This window comes from Orcinus orca, chromosome 6 (genome assembly GCF_937001465.1).
Source record: "Orcinus orca chromosome 6, mOrcOrc1.1, whole genome shotgun sequence".
Classification (NCBI taxonomy): Eukaryota; Metazoa; Chordata; class Mammalia; order Artiodactyla; family Delphinidae; genus Orcinus; species Orcinus orca.
In genome coordinates, this window is record NC_064564.1 from 54390231 (window position 1) to 54405017 (window position 14787).

Below are 14787 nucleotides of genomic sequence, written 5' to 3' on the forward strand. Positions count from 1 at the left end.
CTGTGCCACCAGGGAAGCCTGAGACATTACATTTTAAATTTTGTAATTTTTTCTTACTGTTGCTTTCCCATGAGTTGGGAATATTGTGATGATTACTTAGTCTGATAACGTATATATTGCATTCTTTTAGCATAGGTAGAGTGTCATTTAATAAACATAATGCTTTGCCACTGAATTCAATAAAAAAATAATCCACACTTCACTGTGATTAAAAGTGACATTTGGGGCTTCCCTGGTGGCGCAGTGGTTGAGAGTCCACCTGCCGATGCAGGGGACACAGGTTTGTGCCCCGGTCCAGGAAGATCCCACATGCCACAGAGCGGCTAGGCCCGTGAGCCATGGCCACTGAGCCTGCACGTCCGGAGCCTGTGATCCGCAACGGGAGAGGCCACAACAGTGAGAGGCCTGCGTACCACAAAACAAAACAAAAAAAGTGTGACATTTGACAGCCATTTTTCTCTTTTTATTTTTACATGATGGGTATGCACTGGTACTAAAAAAATTGCAGTATCGTAGTGTTTGTGACACAAAATGTTGTCAAGTTGTAACTGTGTCACTGTGACTTGCAGTCCTGCAAAGTGGTGAGCACACTACATATGGTCTCTGTGAGAGTACTAACCTGAACTACTGTAGTGCGAAGGCAGCCATAAACAGTACTAAAACGAATGAGCATAGCTGTGTTCCGATAAAGCTTTATTGATAGACACTAAAACTTGAATTTATATAACTTTCACATGCTGCAAAATATAATTCTTTTTGTTTTTAAAGCATTTAACAATGTAAATATCATTCTTAGCTTACTGTAGGCCACACAAAAACAGGTGGCAGGCCAGATTTGGCCTGTGGGTCATGATTTGCCAACCCCTGCCTTAACCTCATGGGATCTATATTTTATTTTGTTTTGTTTTGCGGTACGCGGGACTCTCACTGTTGTGGCCTCTCCCGTTGCGGAGCACAGGCTCCGGACGCACAGGCTCAGCGGCCATGGCTCACAGGCCCAGCCGCTCCGCAGCATGTGGGATCTTCCCAGACCAGGGCACGAACCCGTGTCCCCTGCATTGGCAGGTGGACTCTCAACCACTGCGCCACCAGGGAAGCCCGGGATCTATATTTTGAAGCAGGGGAGGGGGGAAAACAAGAAAATAAGTGAAGAGGTAAAAGATGCTTTTGTGTTATAAAGGAAATTAATAGCAAGATGGCCAGGGAATGCTTCTTTGAGGAAATATGTAATGCAAACCTGAATGATACGCAGGAGCCAGTCATAAGAAAAGAGTACAGAGTATTCTACAAAGAGAACAGCAAGGGCAAAGGCTGGAGGCAGGCACAAGTCTGGTGAATTGGAAGAACCAAAAAGTCAGGTGTGGCAGCAACACAGAAAGACGAGAAATGGCTTGGGAATGTTCAGGAATCTAAATAAGGATGGATGCCCATTGTTAAGAATTTAATTTAATTAGCACACTGTGAGGACTAGCCTAACTAAAACACTGGGTTTGTGGCCCTTGCTAATTTATATGACCACACAAAATACTGTGAGCTAAAAAAAAAAAAAGAGGGAGCAAAGAAGAAAATGTTTTTATTTTTGCTGAACTGTTCTAGGAAAATACAATATCTCCTATATAATCCAGTAGACTGATAATAGATACAATTGGACCACACCATTTATTTCATTAAATGCTCATCCTTAAGTGATAATGCTTTACTTTATATTTGCTTACAATACAAATGTGTTGCTTATCAGGTGATTTAAGGCCATTTATAGCAGGTTTACATAAAAAGTGTAGTTTCTTTATAAAACTCAGAACATTAAATCCTCAGTTCACACTTTTTTCTTTTGATATTCAGACCAATTTGTGTATGCCAAGCTTGTTCTAATTCCTTCTAATTGTACTGGAAAGAATATCATTTTCAAGTTTGCATTGATTTGTGGCAATATTTGTATTCAACAATCAAATGCTACACTATTTCCTTCTAAATGGCTGTACACTTAATTAGTTTCACTTGTGCAGCAATTAATTGGTTTCACAGACTTCTATTTTGGTATTGACCCTGACTATTGATAGTTGGAGCAGATACTGTTATCAGGACTGCGATGCATGTTTTCCGATCACACCACATAAAGTTTTCACGTTTGAAAAAATGTTCTTAATCATAATATCATCTAATATCTTTCAAAATTGCAAAATATTCTTCAACTAGTTTCTTTTTCTCATTTATTTTCTCCAGTACTGCTTCTAGTAAATATGTGGCCAAAGGAAGCTGTAAAAGAAACACAGAAAAAAAGATGAAAACTCTATATTTTCTTCAGTTCAGAAATATATACTAAATATCATTAAACCATTAGAACTCAGCTATCTGCAACTTTGCACCCATAATGGTACCCTACTGGGTCTCTTTTCAACTGATTTTGTTGGTTAGTGTGGGTAATTTTGTCTTTTATAATAAAAATGATAAAGGAGCAGAAGTAAAATGAAAAAAGATAAACGCCTTATTGAACAATTCATGGTTTACTGACCATGTTAATGTTGTAATCTGCAATACAAGCAGTTAAGCCATTTATCTTCAGTCAGCTGATCAATAGCAGGTTACAGTCCTCTCTAGGGCCCAGAGGCCCACAGTAGTACTGTATGTTCATCACTCATAAAAGAGTGAGAAAGAACTATCAATACACTTGTCTGTGTTAGAGCTGAACATCTCAAGAATTGTAGGGTGAAATTTCAGAGGAAAAAAAATGGCAAAAGTATATCCATTGATTAAGTTGTTATAGAAAAGTTTGGCATATCAAAGTGTAATACACATGTTGCAAACTGCTAAGTTTATTTAATATAGATTACATTTTTAAATTTCATAATTTATATAACTTTTCTGGTAAAGTTTTATCGTTCCCTGTGCTTCACTGAGGTGCCCGTAGAACTCACACAATACACTTATGGGTTATAAGTGAAAGAAAATCCTAAATGTTGCCTAGTTACCTCCCAAAGCCTACCGACTTCCTTTTACCTCCTTCCTAGCTATCTAGTTTCATATAAAAGGTTTATAACAATCAAGAAGTTCATTAAGTTATTTTTGGAATTGTCTTTTTGATTAACCAGTAAAGACTACTTTTGTCTCCCTGAATATATTAATGAGAATCCTTATCAAGCCCAGTCCCCTTCCCTACAGGGATGTAGAGTCAGGCCCTTCTTTGTGCTAGGACAACCACCGACAGACAGCAACACTGGTCAGCATCTGAACAAAATCAGCCTGATGTCCGCTGTGTGAGTTGTTCAGCTGTGCTCAGATCAGCTATGCTCAGCTGTTATTATATTTAGCTAAACCCAGCATAATGGTTCTTTTCTGAATGCAAACTGGGAAAAAGAGAAAAGACTGGCCAGTGTCAGTGAAACAGATGGGGCAGTGAAACAGGCCCAAAAGGCACAAACAGATTATGCAGGCCATGGAGAAAATATAGAGACCGGTGTTGGTCCATAGAATTGCCTCATATCTTAAGTAGCTTTCTAGTTTAACTTCCTTCTTATATTTATAATAAATTGACTTCTCCTTAAGATACTCTGAGTCTATGTCAGGATAGACTCTATCTATAGTCTATGTCAAGAGTTTTAGACATTTGTCTTACTTGAAACTTACCACTAAATAAAGCATAAGATACAAAAATATCACATTTCTTCACTTCTTAAGATATCGGTGAATATAAGATACCCACATTGACTTAAAAACAGCTTTTTCTGGAAAAAAGAAACCTATCACATTAAATATACACAAATTGCATAGGCATTTCAATTTCAGAAACGTGAAAACATGAGGAAATGCATCATAGAATCAAGGAAAAAATATATTAGATTCCCTTCTGGAAGATAATGATACTCACTGCAAATCCTTACTTTGAGAAAATTGCCCTCTGGGATGCAGAAAACAGTTATATTTGGTGAAACTGCCAGTTTTACAAACGAGACAATTTAAATTCTCAGGGCATTAACATTAGATGTTAAAGGAATACTCACACACACCAAGGCACAACTACCAGGTAACTTTCTTTTATTTTGACTATGGCACTCGGTACCATATGCATTCCAACAAAAGAGCAAAGAAACAAGATGAGAATAACCTCCCATCTCTTCCTGGTAGAAGCAAAAGCAGAAATGAGTGTTTAAAAAAGTTGTTCTAAGAAAAAAGGGTTCTCTGATCAAATAAGTTTGGGAAAGAAACCAAACTTTAAACTGTTATTTTATTTCAGGATCTCTTAGAGACTTTAAGGTGCTAATGGTACTGTGTTTCTCCAAGAGGGCAATGTAATACCCTGTTTCTAAATTCATTTGTCCGCACTTTTCTCATAGTCTATTTATCATGTGGAACTAGTGGTCCATGGAATACACTTTGGGAAACATGCTGGCTCTATGATTTCCTGTATAATAATGTCACAGCACTTTTACCAGGCCACAATGTACTGACATTAATCATCTTATTTGCACAGTTCATTTTCAAGTTAAAAACTAAACCTACTCTTATTATCTTGTGATCAGAACAATTTCAGCATGTCATGTACTTGGACATTTGGCTTCTTCTTATCTCGAAGAATCTCTCTTCCAGGAAGCCTCCAAAGTGGAACATGAGGTCCATTTACTAATTTATTGCTGACAACCCCTTTTATTCTTTTCCTCAGCCTCCCAATAAAAACGAAAAGCCCCACAGTTAAACACAACTGTTTGTCAAACCTGTTATATTGGATTGTAAGCTTCTTTTAAGCTTCATACAGAGCCTAACACTTCATGCATTTCAAAAAGCAACCCATCCTTTAATCAAGATGCATGATTTGTGCACATCCATCTGCCCTTGTAGGTTCTTCTATTTTTCTCTACAAATAGGTCAGAAAAAGATTAGTATCTGCCTTTATATAACATTAGACAAAAGTTCATATATCTTACAAGGTAGTTGGAGATGGTTCTTTATCTATTTTAATCCAACTTTTCTATTTTCCTTTTAAATACAAAGATTCCTACTTTTTCCCCCTCTAAACCCAGTGTTCTACTTTCTGTTTATGAATTGTAGTTCATTGGCAACCAGCTTTCAAACTGGTCTTAAAAAATTTTTTTTTAATATATAAGGATCAATTGTAATTCTGTAATAATATAAAATTAATATAACTTATGATGGAACAGTTAATAATTAAAACAAAGTTAGAGGAAGACTAAGGAAAAGTCAGAATTATAAAACATTTCATAAGATAAACAAGGTCCTACTGTATAGCACAGGGAACTATACTCAATATCCTGTGATAAATCATAATGGAAAAGAATATGAAGGAGAATGTATATATATGCGTGTATAACTGAATCACTTTGCTGTATAGCAGAAATTATCACAACACTGTAAGTCAACTATACTTGAAAAAAATAAATTAAAAAAATAAATATTTCACAAAACATACTTATTTCATAAAATATACTTATTGTTTTCAAATGAATAAAATAACAAAGTAACTGTTAACCAAAATTTTTTAGTAGATCTCCTTTCTATTTTACAAATAGTTCCTTACTTATGGAGCAGACTCAATACATATTCAAATAATAAATACACTAACAGCCTTGGTTTTGAAAATAGCCTCTTACCAATTTTACACTATTCATTTTTCACAAACTTTTTTCATAGTACAGATAAAAATTTCTGTAGTGAAGGATGAATTAACAAAAAGTTTTGTTTTTTGAGAAAGGTTAAAAAATGGGATTTTTAGTTAATTGGTTACTTTTAGTTAATTGAGAGTAATCACGTATATCATAGATTATCAATAACTTAAATCTCATAAATTATAGTTAATCTGAAGACTAAGTGGAATATAATTTAATCTACAGTGACTCAAGAAAGCTCTTCGAAATCCTATGGTACCATATGAATAGCAATTCTCAGCATACAGATATAGAGTAGATAGAGTTACCACTGAAACTATATTTAATACATAAAATGCCTCAGGAAGTGCTTTAAAAATTTGCATTGTTTGCTTATTTGTTTGCCATATTTTTTAGAACTGCAAAATGTTTTAAAAACACTAAGAAGATGAGGAAATCTGAACTTTTTAGAGTCTAGATTAAGTGCAGGTTTATTTCGTACAGGCAGCATAGAGTCTGTTCCTTTCTCTCTCTCTGCATTCTGGAGGGAACTCCCTCAGATACAGAAGAAAGCACAACCATTCTTTTACTGACAGGATTTTGGATTTGGATTGAAGTGGCAACCTGACTAGCCAACAGCAGAGATCTTTTCTCACTTGCCCCATCAAATATACGTGAAACAACAAACCCAACAATTACGCTGCCTTGGGTTTCATCTCGGATGGCATGTGCCAGGGCCTATGAAGTCCAGAAAGTCCGCTGGACTTTCTGCATCATTTTATTCTCTTGCATAAAAAAGAAGTGATACTCTTAGTTATGTCATTGCAGTTACACAAGCTTGAACTCTTCAGCACAAAGGGAAAAATGGACAGGGGAAGAGCTGATACTGCATGAGATTTCTTGGAATGGGAATTTAATTAGGGCATCGGAATAACTGTGAGTTTTGCTTGGTCTATACTGTAATCTTAAAGTGGGTCTTCCTGGTCATGCTGGCTGTCCCTGTTGTCAAAGGTGACTTCTCTTACTGGAAGGACTTCCCCTGACTTCAGATTTTAGGCTTCTCTTATATGTAAATGCCTACAGATGTTTGCCTTTAGAAAGCGGTGTGCCAGTGACACAACCTGAAACTTATCACTCACAATAATTATGGCTTCATTTAGAGGTGTTTCTGTATAAAGGTAAGATATGAATGATAGTTGCAGATGTTGGAGAGCTATGTTGGAAGAATAACAAAGCCTCAAGTCCATAAGTGTGAAACATACAGATAATTTATAGCATCAGCACTAACTGGAATGTGCTCTTAATAGTATAAAACTGAAAAGTTTTGTATTGAAAGAAAAAAATTGAAATAAGAGTACCTCTTTAAATCTAAAGGACAAGATTAACATTTTAACCATTTTCATTCTTATTTTTGGTTTGAAAACTATTACCAAAAGATACTGCTTTTAAAATAAAAATTGATAATGGCTATTCTGACTGGTGTGAGGTGATACCTCATTGTAGTGTTTTTTGTTTGTTTTTTTTTGCGGTATGCAGGCCTCTCACTGTTGTGGCCTCTCATTGTAGTTTTGATTTGCATTTCTCTAATGATTAGTGATGTTGAGCATCCTTTCATGTGTTTGTTGGCAATCTGTATATCTTCTTTGGAGAAATGTCTATTTAGGTCTTCTGTCCATTTTTGAATTGGGTTGTTTGTTTTTTTGTTATTGAGCTGCTTGTATATTTTGTATAGCTGATTCACTTTGTTATACAGCAGAAACTAATACACCATTGTAAAGCAATTATACTCCAATAAAGATGTTAAAAACATAAAATAAATAAAATAAAATATAAAAATAAAAATTGACTTTAGCAGAGCTGTACTCAAAGTAAAGATATTAAATTTTATGTATTATACCTGCTTTAACAAAGGATATGATTCAGTGAGATTTTGAGTTTAGTAAGAAACTAATGTAGTCTGATTATTATAAAATTAAAGATGGAAAATTTGTAATATATAAATATTTATACATCCACTCTACTATCTTGTAATTAAAAGATTGAACTTGTTAAAATAACCAAGCAAGGTATCAGAAAGAACAATTTATTTATAATTTAAAACTGGCATTGAATTGTGAGCTAAGTTTCCTAAATGTTGTTTATATTTCTGGCACATTATCTATCTATCTATCTATCTATCTATCTATCTATCTATCTATCCTTCTACCTATCTATCTGTCTTGGTGTTCAGCTGAATATTGAAGTCTATATCTGCTATTCTTAAACTTTGGTGAAGGCTATAATTTGTTTTCCTTTCATTTCCCCCCAATTTTTTTTTTTTTTTGCGGTACGCGGGCCTCTCACTGTTGTGGCCTCTCCCGTTGCGGAGCACAGGCTCTGGACGCGCAGGCTCAGTGGCCATGGCTCACAGGCCCAGTGGCTTCGCGGCATGTGGGATCTTCCCGGACCAGGGCACGAACCCGTGTCCCCTGCATCGGCAGGTGGACTCTCAACCACTGCGCCACCAGGGAAGCCCGCCCCCTGCAATTTTTTATAGTGGTAAAATACACATAAAATTTACCTTTTAACTTTAATGACACGTCTTTTTTCTGGTATCATGAAAGTAGGCTTTAATTTGTTAAATTAAAAAAAGAAATCCCAGTAAGGCTCTGAATGGAGAATTTTTAACTTTTGCTACTTCAGTTGGATGTGAGGAGTAAGTGTATGTGGGTGACTGTGTGGGTTTATGTGTGTGGAGAGAGTGAGTGTGGGAGTTTGCAGTATGTGCGTGTTATCAGTGTGTTGTAAGTGCAACACTGAAAGCAAAAGAGTAAATGTCTTCAGGGCTGTAAAGAGACACTTTCTGTTAACCTTCAGACTGGAAGTTATTCTATTTACAAAAGCCAGGGAGATTTATAAAACCTTCTCACTGCCATATTGCAAAGCATCTATAGAAGGTAAGCATATTTTGCAGAAAGGGCACTGGGGAAAGAGCCATTTAAAATTTCACCGTTTGCAAGATCTGAAGCAACTAATAGGAACAGGGATATCTAAAGCTAAAGAAAAAACATCGATCAAAGTCTATACTTTCAATTATCAACAACTGAAGGCAGAAAGAATTTTTGATATGGTCCCAATACAAGAAAATGATCTACACAAAGTGGATGAAAATGGACTGAATGAAATCTAGAAAAGGATTAACAAACAACATAGAATAAGGCAACAACAAAACAAGATCAAGACACATTTTCTAGCCATTTCTGGCTAAGTGTTTTTTATATAAATCCTAGTAAAGAACCATATTGTGGTTATAACTGTATATTATTTGTTTTATACAAGTATACATATTTTAATATACATACCCATAATTCTGTTCAAGTTAATTATTTAAAAACTTTCATAGTTTATATATTTTAACTATTTGTTCATTGCCCTCCATCACCAGAGATGTAAGCTCCATGAGGGTAGTGATTTTTGTCTCTTGTTCACTGCTATACCACCAAACCTGAAACATTACCTTACATGCAGTAGACACTCAATACATGTTTTAAAAATGGATTTCACAGCTTGGGTTCAATTTTATCTCCACTAATTCTTTCCACTTCCTTTATAAAATCACAAGTACAAAAGACTGTTTCAGGTATTATTAAGGCCTGAAAACAAAACTAAGTGATCCTTACTATAATTTTAATTTTGAGGATCAGAATGGACAGAACAAATAAACAATACCTCTTAGAGGGCAGAGTATAAATAACTGACTCCTTTTTGCTTGCATATATGAGAAACTAATATCAGCTAGAGTATGATAGAGGGACAGCTCCTTCTTTGTCAATTGAAAAGAAACATATTAAGTATAAAATAAAATAATTTACCTCATTTATTCATAGTTATGGCCAGTAGACAGAAATTCAAATTCAAATGCATTTAATGCAGTCCCTGCTAATGGTGGGGGACATAGCACATGAGATATAAGAACTTAATTGGGGACTTCCCTGGTGGTGCAGTGGTTAAGAATCCGCCTGCCAGTGCAAAGGACACGGGTTCGACCCCTGGTCTGGGAAGATCCCGCATACTGCTGAGCAACAAAGCCCATGCGCCACTACTACTGAGCCCATGCATCGCAACTACTGAAGCCCGTGCTCTAAGGCCCGTGCTCCGCAACAAGAGAAGCCACCGCAATGAGAAGCCCATGCACTGCAATGAAGAGTAGCCCCCACTTGCCATAACAAGAGAAAGCCCATGTACAGCAATGAAGACCCAACGCAGTCAAAAATAAATTTTGAAAATTAAATTTTTTTAATTAAAAAAATTAAAAAATAAATAGTCTCTGGCTGCTAAAAAAAAGAACTTAATTGGATTTACTTAAAAATAAAAAGGTATTCTTTTTATTCTTCTTCACTGTGCCTCATATTAAGGAATTCATTTTTTAAATGGAGATATAATTCACATAACGTAAAGTTCACCATTTTAAAATGTATAATTCATTGGTTGTACAAGGTTGTACAACCATCACCTTCATCTAATTCCAGAACATCACCTTCATCTAATTCCAGAACATTTTCATCACCCCAAAAGAAACCCTATACCCATTAGCAGTCATGGTCCCTCTTCTCCTATCCCCAGGCAACTACTAATCTACTTTCTGTCTTGATAGATTTGCCTATTCTGTACATTTCATAGAATGCAATCATACAGCAAGTTACCTTTTGTGTATGGCTTTTTTCACGTAGCATAAGGTGTACAAGGTTCTTCCAGGTTGTAGCACTATCAGTACTTCATTCCATTTCATGGCTGAATAATATTTCATGTATGCAAATACCATGTTTTGTTTATCCATCCATCAGTTGATGGACCTTTGGATTCCTTCCACTTTTGAGCTATTATGAACTGTCATTGAGCTGCTATGAACATTTATGTAGCAGTTTTTATATGGACATATGTTTTTACTTATCTTGGGTATATACCTAAGTGTGTAACTGCTGGGTCATATAATCTCTACTTTTAACTTTTTGAGGAACTGCCAGACTGTTTTCCACAAGGGTAGCACCATTTTACCTTCTCACAAGCAATGTATAAGGGTTCTAATTTCTCCACATCCTCACCAACACTTGCTATTGTCTGTCCTTTTGATTATAGCCATCCTACTGGGTATGAAGTAGTATCTCATTTTGGTTTTTGGTTTGCATTTCCCTAATGGCTACTGATGTTGAGCATACGTACATGTGCTTATTGGCTATTTGTATATCTTCTTGTAGAAATGACTATTCAGATCAGTTTATTTTCTTTCGTTGTTGAGTTGTAAGAGTTTGAAATGTGTTCTTAAATGGTTAGATTTCACTGAGAAAAGCCGCACAGCAGGTTAGGATGAACTAATGAAAAACTGTGAGTCCCTGAATACTGTTATTGACATGTATCAACTAAATTTTTTATGGCTTCAATCACTGACATCTCTCTCTACCAAATCTGATCTACCTCTTTTGATCCCTAAAACTTTTAAAGGTATCATCATCTTTCTCATCATATAAGGTATTAAACTCACCTCTCTTTGGTTTCTGCTTTCTGATCCCTTCATCTAATCTCAGTACTGCTATGAATTCAGTTTCTATAAAGTGGGTCACATCTATCTTGTCCTTCCTATTTTTATAGTGAGGGTACATGCAGGCCCCCACTTCCTTTTGCCTTGACTACCTTCTTGCTCCCAGTCTCTTATCCTTTCAAACCATCCTACATGCTGATCTCATGTATCTTTCTAAAGCACAACTCTGATTACATCTCTTTCCTGCTCAAAGGCGTTTATTGTTTAGTCCCAGTCTACTTTTCCTATTTCTGTTTTTTTTTCTCCCATGTCCTAAAACACAGAAAAACTAATTTTGGGTGGTTCTCCCACCCTATTATAATCATTAATTTGCTTGCTTGTCTCTGCCATAAACTGTAAGTTTAAAAAAATGTAATAATGCAAAAAGAGGAATTAATACAAGTAAAAATCTTCAAAGAAATTAAAAGGCAGCTATGCCATAAAAAATGAAAGTAGGTATTAGAACAACTTTTTTTCAGTGTGATTCTTATTATTAGAAATCTGTGGGGGGCAAAGGTTAGATGCAGATAAAGATCAAACACTTAAAATTACCAATCGTATCAGGACCACTTGAAAGGAGGACAAATATTACATTCTGTGTTAAATATAGATAAGTTAAGGTTTTAGACCTTTTAATTCTCATGCACTTCTGGCTAACAGTACCAGTAGGTATACTATTGTGCGGGCCCATATTGCCACATGGCAGGACAGCTTTTTATTTTCTGGTAAATATCTTATTTATATAAATTTTAATCCAATGAATGTAGAGAAAAATTTCTTTAAGAGAAAATAGTTCTGTGGCCGAATCCTTAAACAAAAGATAAAACCACAAGGCCAGATTCACTCCTATGATGTCAGAATTCCATTACATATACCACCCAACACAGAGGGAGGACATAAAAGGGAAGTTTTCTTATAATTTTATTTTCAAAATATTTTAATCATCAAATATAAATACTGAATTAATTAGGGTTCTTTTCAGGGAATGTGCTCAATTATTCCACAGCTTCAAGATCGTGTAACCTCAGGTACACGGAGCTGCATGCCATAAACTAAACAAAACAAATGAATGAACATATTTATACTTTTGCCCTCACAATCCTGTGAGCATAATTTAGACTCCCAAAAGCTGGTGGACAAAGAAAACCTTTTCTAAAATTCAGGACAAATATAATTGCTAGAATTGAGAAAGAAGAAAAGTAGGATAAAAAAAAGATGTTTTCTATTTTATAGATTTTTCTCTTGGGTGTAATTATAAAGTGACATTCAAGTGCAACCAATGAAGTCCCTATTTTTTTTTCTCACAGAATTCAAAGGCATCAGCAAAACCACCTCTGTCAGTAATAAAAATAAAAAGTCTTTGACTTTTTAAATGTTATCATACTGTCACAGTGGAATAAAATTAACTTGACAAATACTCTAAAGGCACATGGTGCAGTTCATTATGTATAACAGCAACAGCAGCGGTTTCCCAGTGTTCATAGAGGCTGCTCCATTAAATTTACCTCCAGTCAATAATTAGGAGTCCACAAATAAACCTGGGCAATTAAATCAATACTGCCAGGCAATTATATTCTAGAGTCCAGGCTCAGTGGCACAAAAAGGCACTATATCAAACTGCAGTATTAAGCAGTCTAATGCCATTTTCAACAGGATTTTTTTTTACAATAACTGGACAGAATAAGCATACATCCAGATAATATAGAATGTATATATGTATATCTACATGTGTTAGTCAAAAACTCAGATCTGGTGTCAATAGAGCTTTAGTAAAATTTAATAAAGATTTATACATATCGATTTGTTATTTTTATGTTCATAATTGACAATAAAACTTCCATATTAAAAGGTCATACTTACAAGTTGAATGTTAAAAAATCCACTACAAAGTTTATTTTTATAACTTTCACGTTTAAAAAAATAACCTGTAACAATCATTACTGAACTCCTTTGATGTGCCAGGCACTGGGCTGGGTGCTGGGAATGCAACATGATTGAGAAATGGCCTTTCTTCTCAAAAGCAAGAAGGCTTTGCCCAGCACCTGCACATCTGCACTTCAACAACTTGAGGCAAAAGAGTGCCCATCACCTTCTATTACTATTGATAGTAATAGTGTTTCCAGATAATGTTTCAAAAATATATAAAATGGGTACTAAGAATATGAATAATAGTTCATATATTATTTACTTATTCTTGACTTTTCCAAAAACATAGATACTGCACTCACAGAACAAAATTTTTTTTTGCTATTTTGAGAAATATATTTAAGCTGTTTTTAATCCAGTTCATTTTAAAAACAGACAACAATTAAGTTGAGCAAAAAGAACTATAATGAAAAAGTTTTGGAATATATTACATGCTGTCAGTGATATCAAAACAAAAGTTGGCTATGACTAGAAAAGCAGGGCTCTCACCTGCCAATAAACTGCCCTGATCACTTACAAGAGGGGCACATCCCAACAGACTATATGTGTATTAAAAAAATACTTGAAAGGGAAGAAAAAGTATCACACAGGTCACAGCAGCAGTCTCAATAGACCCCTCAGGGATTTCAGCTCGTCTTGGCCTTGTCATCCTCTATGCAGCTTTCCACTCGGCCCAGAAAATGTCGATAGGAAAATGTTTGAGGGGCCTCTGGTGGAAATTTTTTCATTCTTTCTGCATTGACAGGATGCCAAATCAATATTTACTTCCCACTAACAAGCTGCTCGAGGTCTCAGTAGAAAATATTGTAGAGAATGCAGGAAGACACAGTAATAAACAGCTGTCTGGCTGTGAGGAAAACATGAATTGACTGGAAACAGGTCCATAGTAAAAGGTCACTGAAACCCATGAACTCCTCAGGTGTCCATATCAACTACTAACTTTAAAGACACATAATAAACAATCTCTTTTCCTAAGAGGGCTGAGAGAATGGATCCTTTTCAGTCTAGCAAGCATAGAGGTTGACTCAATAATTTAATTAATGCCTTTGCTAAAACCCATGTTGGCTCCTTCCCAAGGCATTTGCTTCATTTGTTAAGTCCAAAAGTACAAATGGAGAGTTAACTTTCCTGTCTACCTACTAGAATACTTATTTACCTAACAGAAGTAATGTGTCTGTTTACAAAAAATTAGGCATCTAGTAACAAAAAAGTACGGCTTGGAATTTTTATCTGCAAGTTTTAATATATGAAGTAGAAAAACAAAATACCTGTCCTTCAAGAAGTTTCTGAATGTACAACAGCCATTCCTTGTCATTTTCAGCATCGATCTTTGTCCTTTCGATTTCCTGAAGGAAAAAAATAAAAACACTGTTGTTAATTTCATTTATATGAACTTGATCATACTGTTAGATACTGAATAAATCTAGAGAAATATTGGTGGAATTAGATTCAACAAAGAGCAGCCTGTCCTTTCAAAGTAGGGAATATTCAAATCGATGCTCTTTAATGTATAAATATCTACCTACATGTGGAAGATAAAGCTATATTTCTATATTTCATAATATAATTCAGGAATGTTTTATTTCTGCCTTCACAGTGGAGCTCACACTGGACTGAGGTGGAGGTGGAAGTGATTAAAATAAAATGAAAAAGAAAATGGAGCTGTATAGAAGAATCATTTATAAGTAACCCTCATAAGATGACATAAAA

The 14787-nt window shown here is 35.3% G+C and overlaps 1 protein-coding gene across 8 annotated transcripts in view; it reads right to left on the minus strand.

Annotated features, from left to right (window-relative positions):
- Positions 1 to 1554: 1554 nt before the first annotated feature.
- CNTLN (centlein) overlaps positions 1555 to 14787 on the minus strand; it is a 331436-nt gene continuing 318203 nt past the window's right edge. For all 8 annotated transcript variants that reach the window (XM_033439732.2, XM_033439731.2, XM_049711050.1 and 5 more), the window contains 2 exons: positions 14346 to 14423; positions 1555 to 2256 (listed from right to left, as the gene is read on the minus strand). In XM_033439732.2, the coding sequence (XP_033295623.1) occupies positions 2155 to 2256; positions 14346 to 14423 (180 nt within the window). In that variant the 3' untranslated portion in view covers positions 1555 to 2154. The remainder of the gene's footprint in view (positions 2257 to 14345; positions 14424 to 14787) is intronic.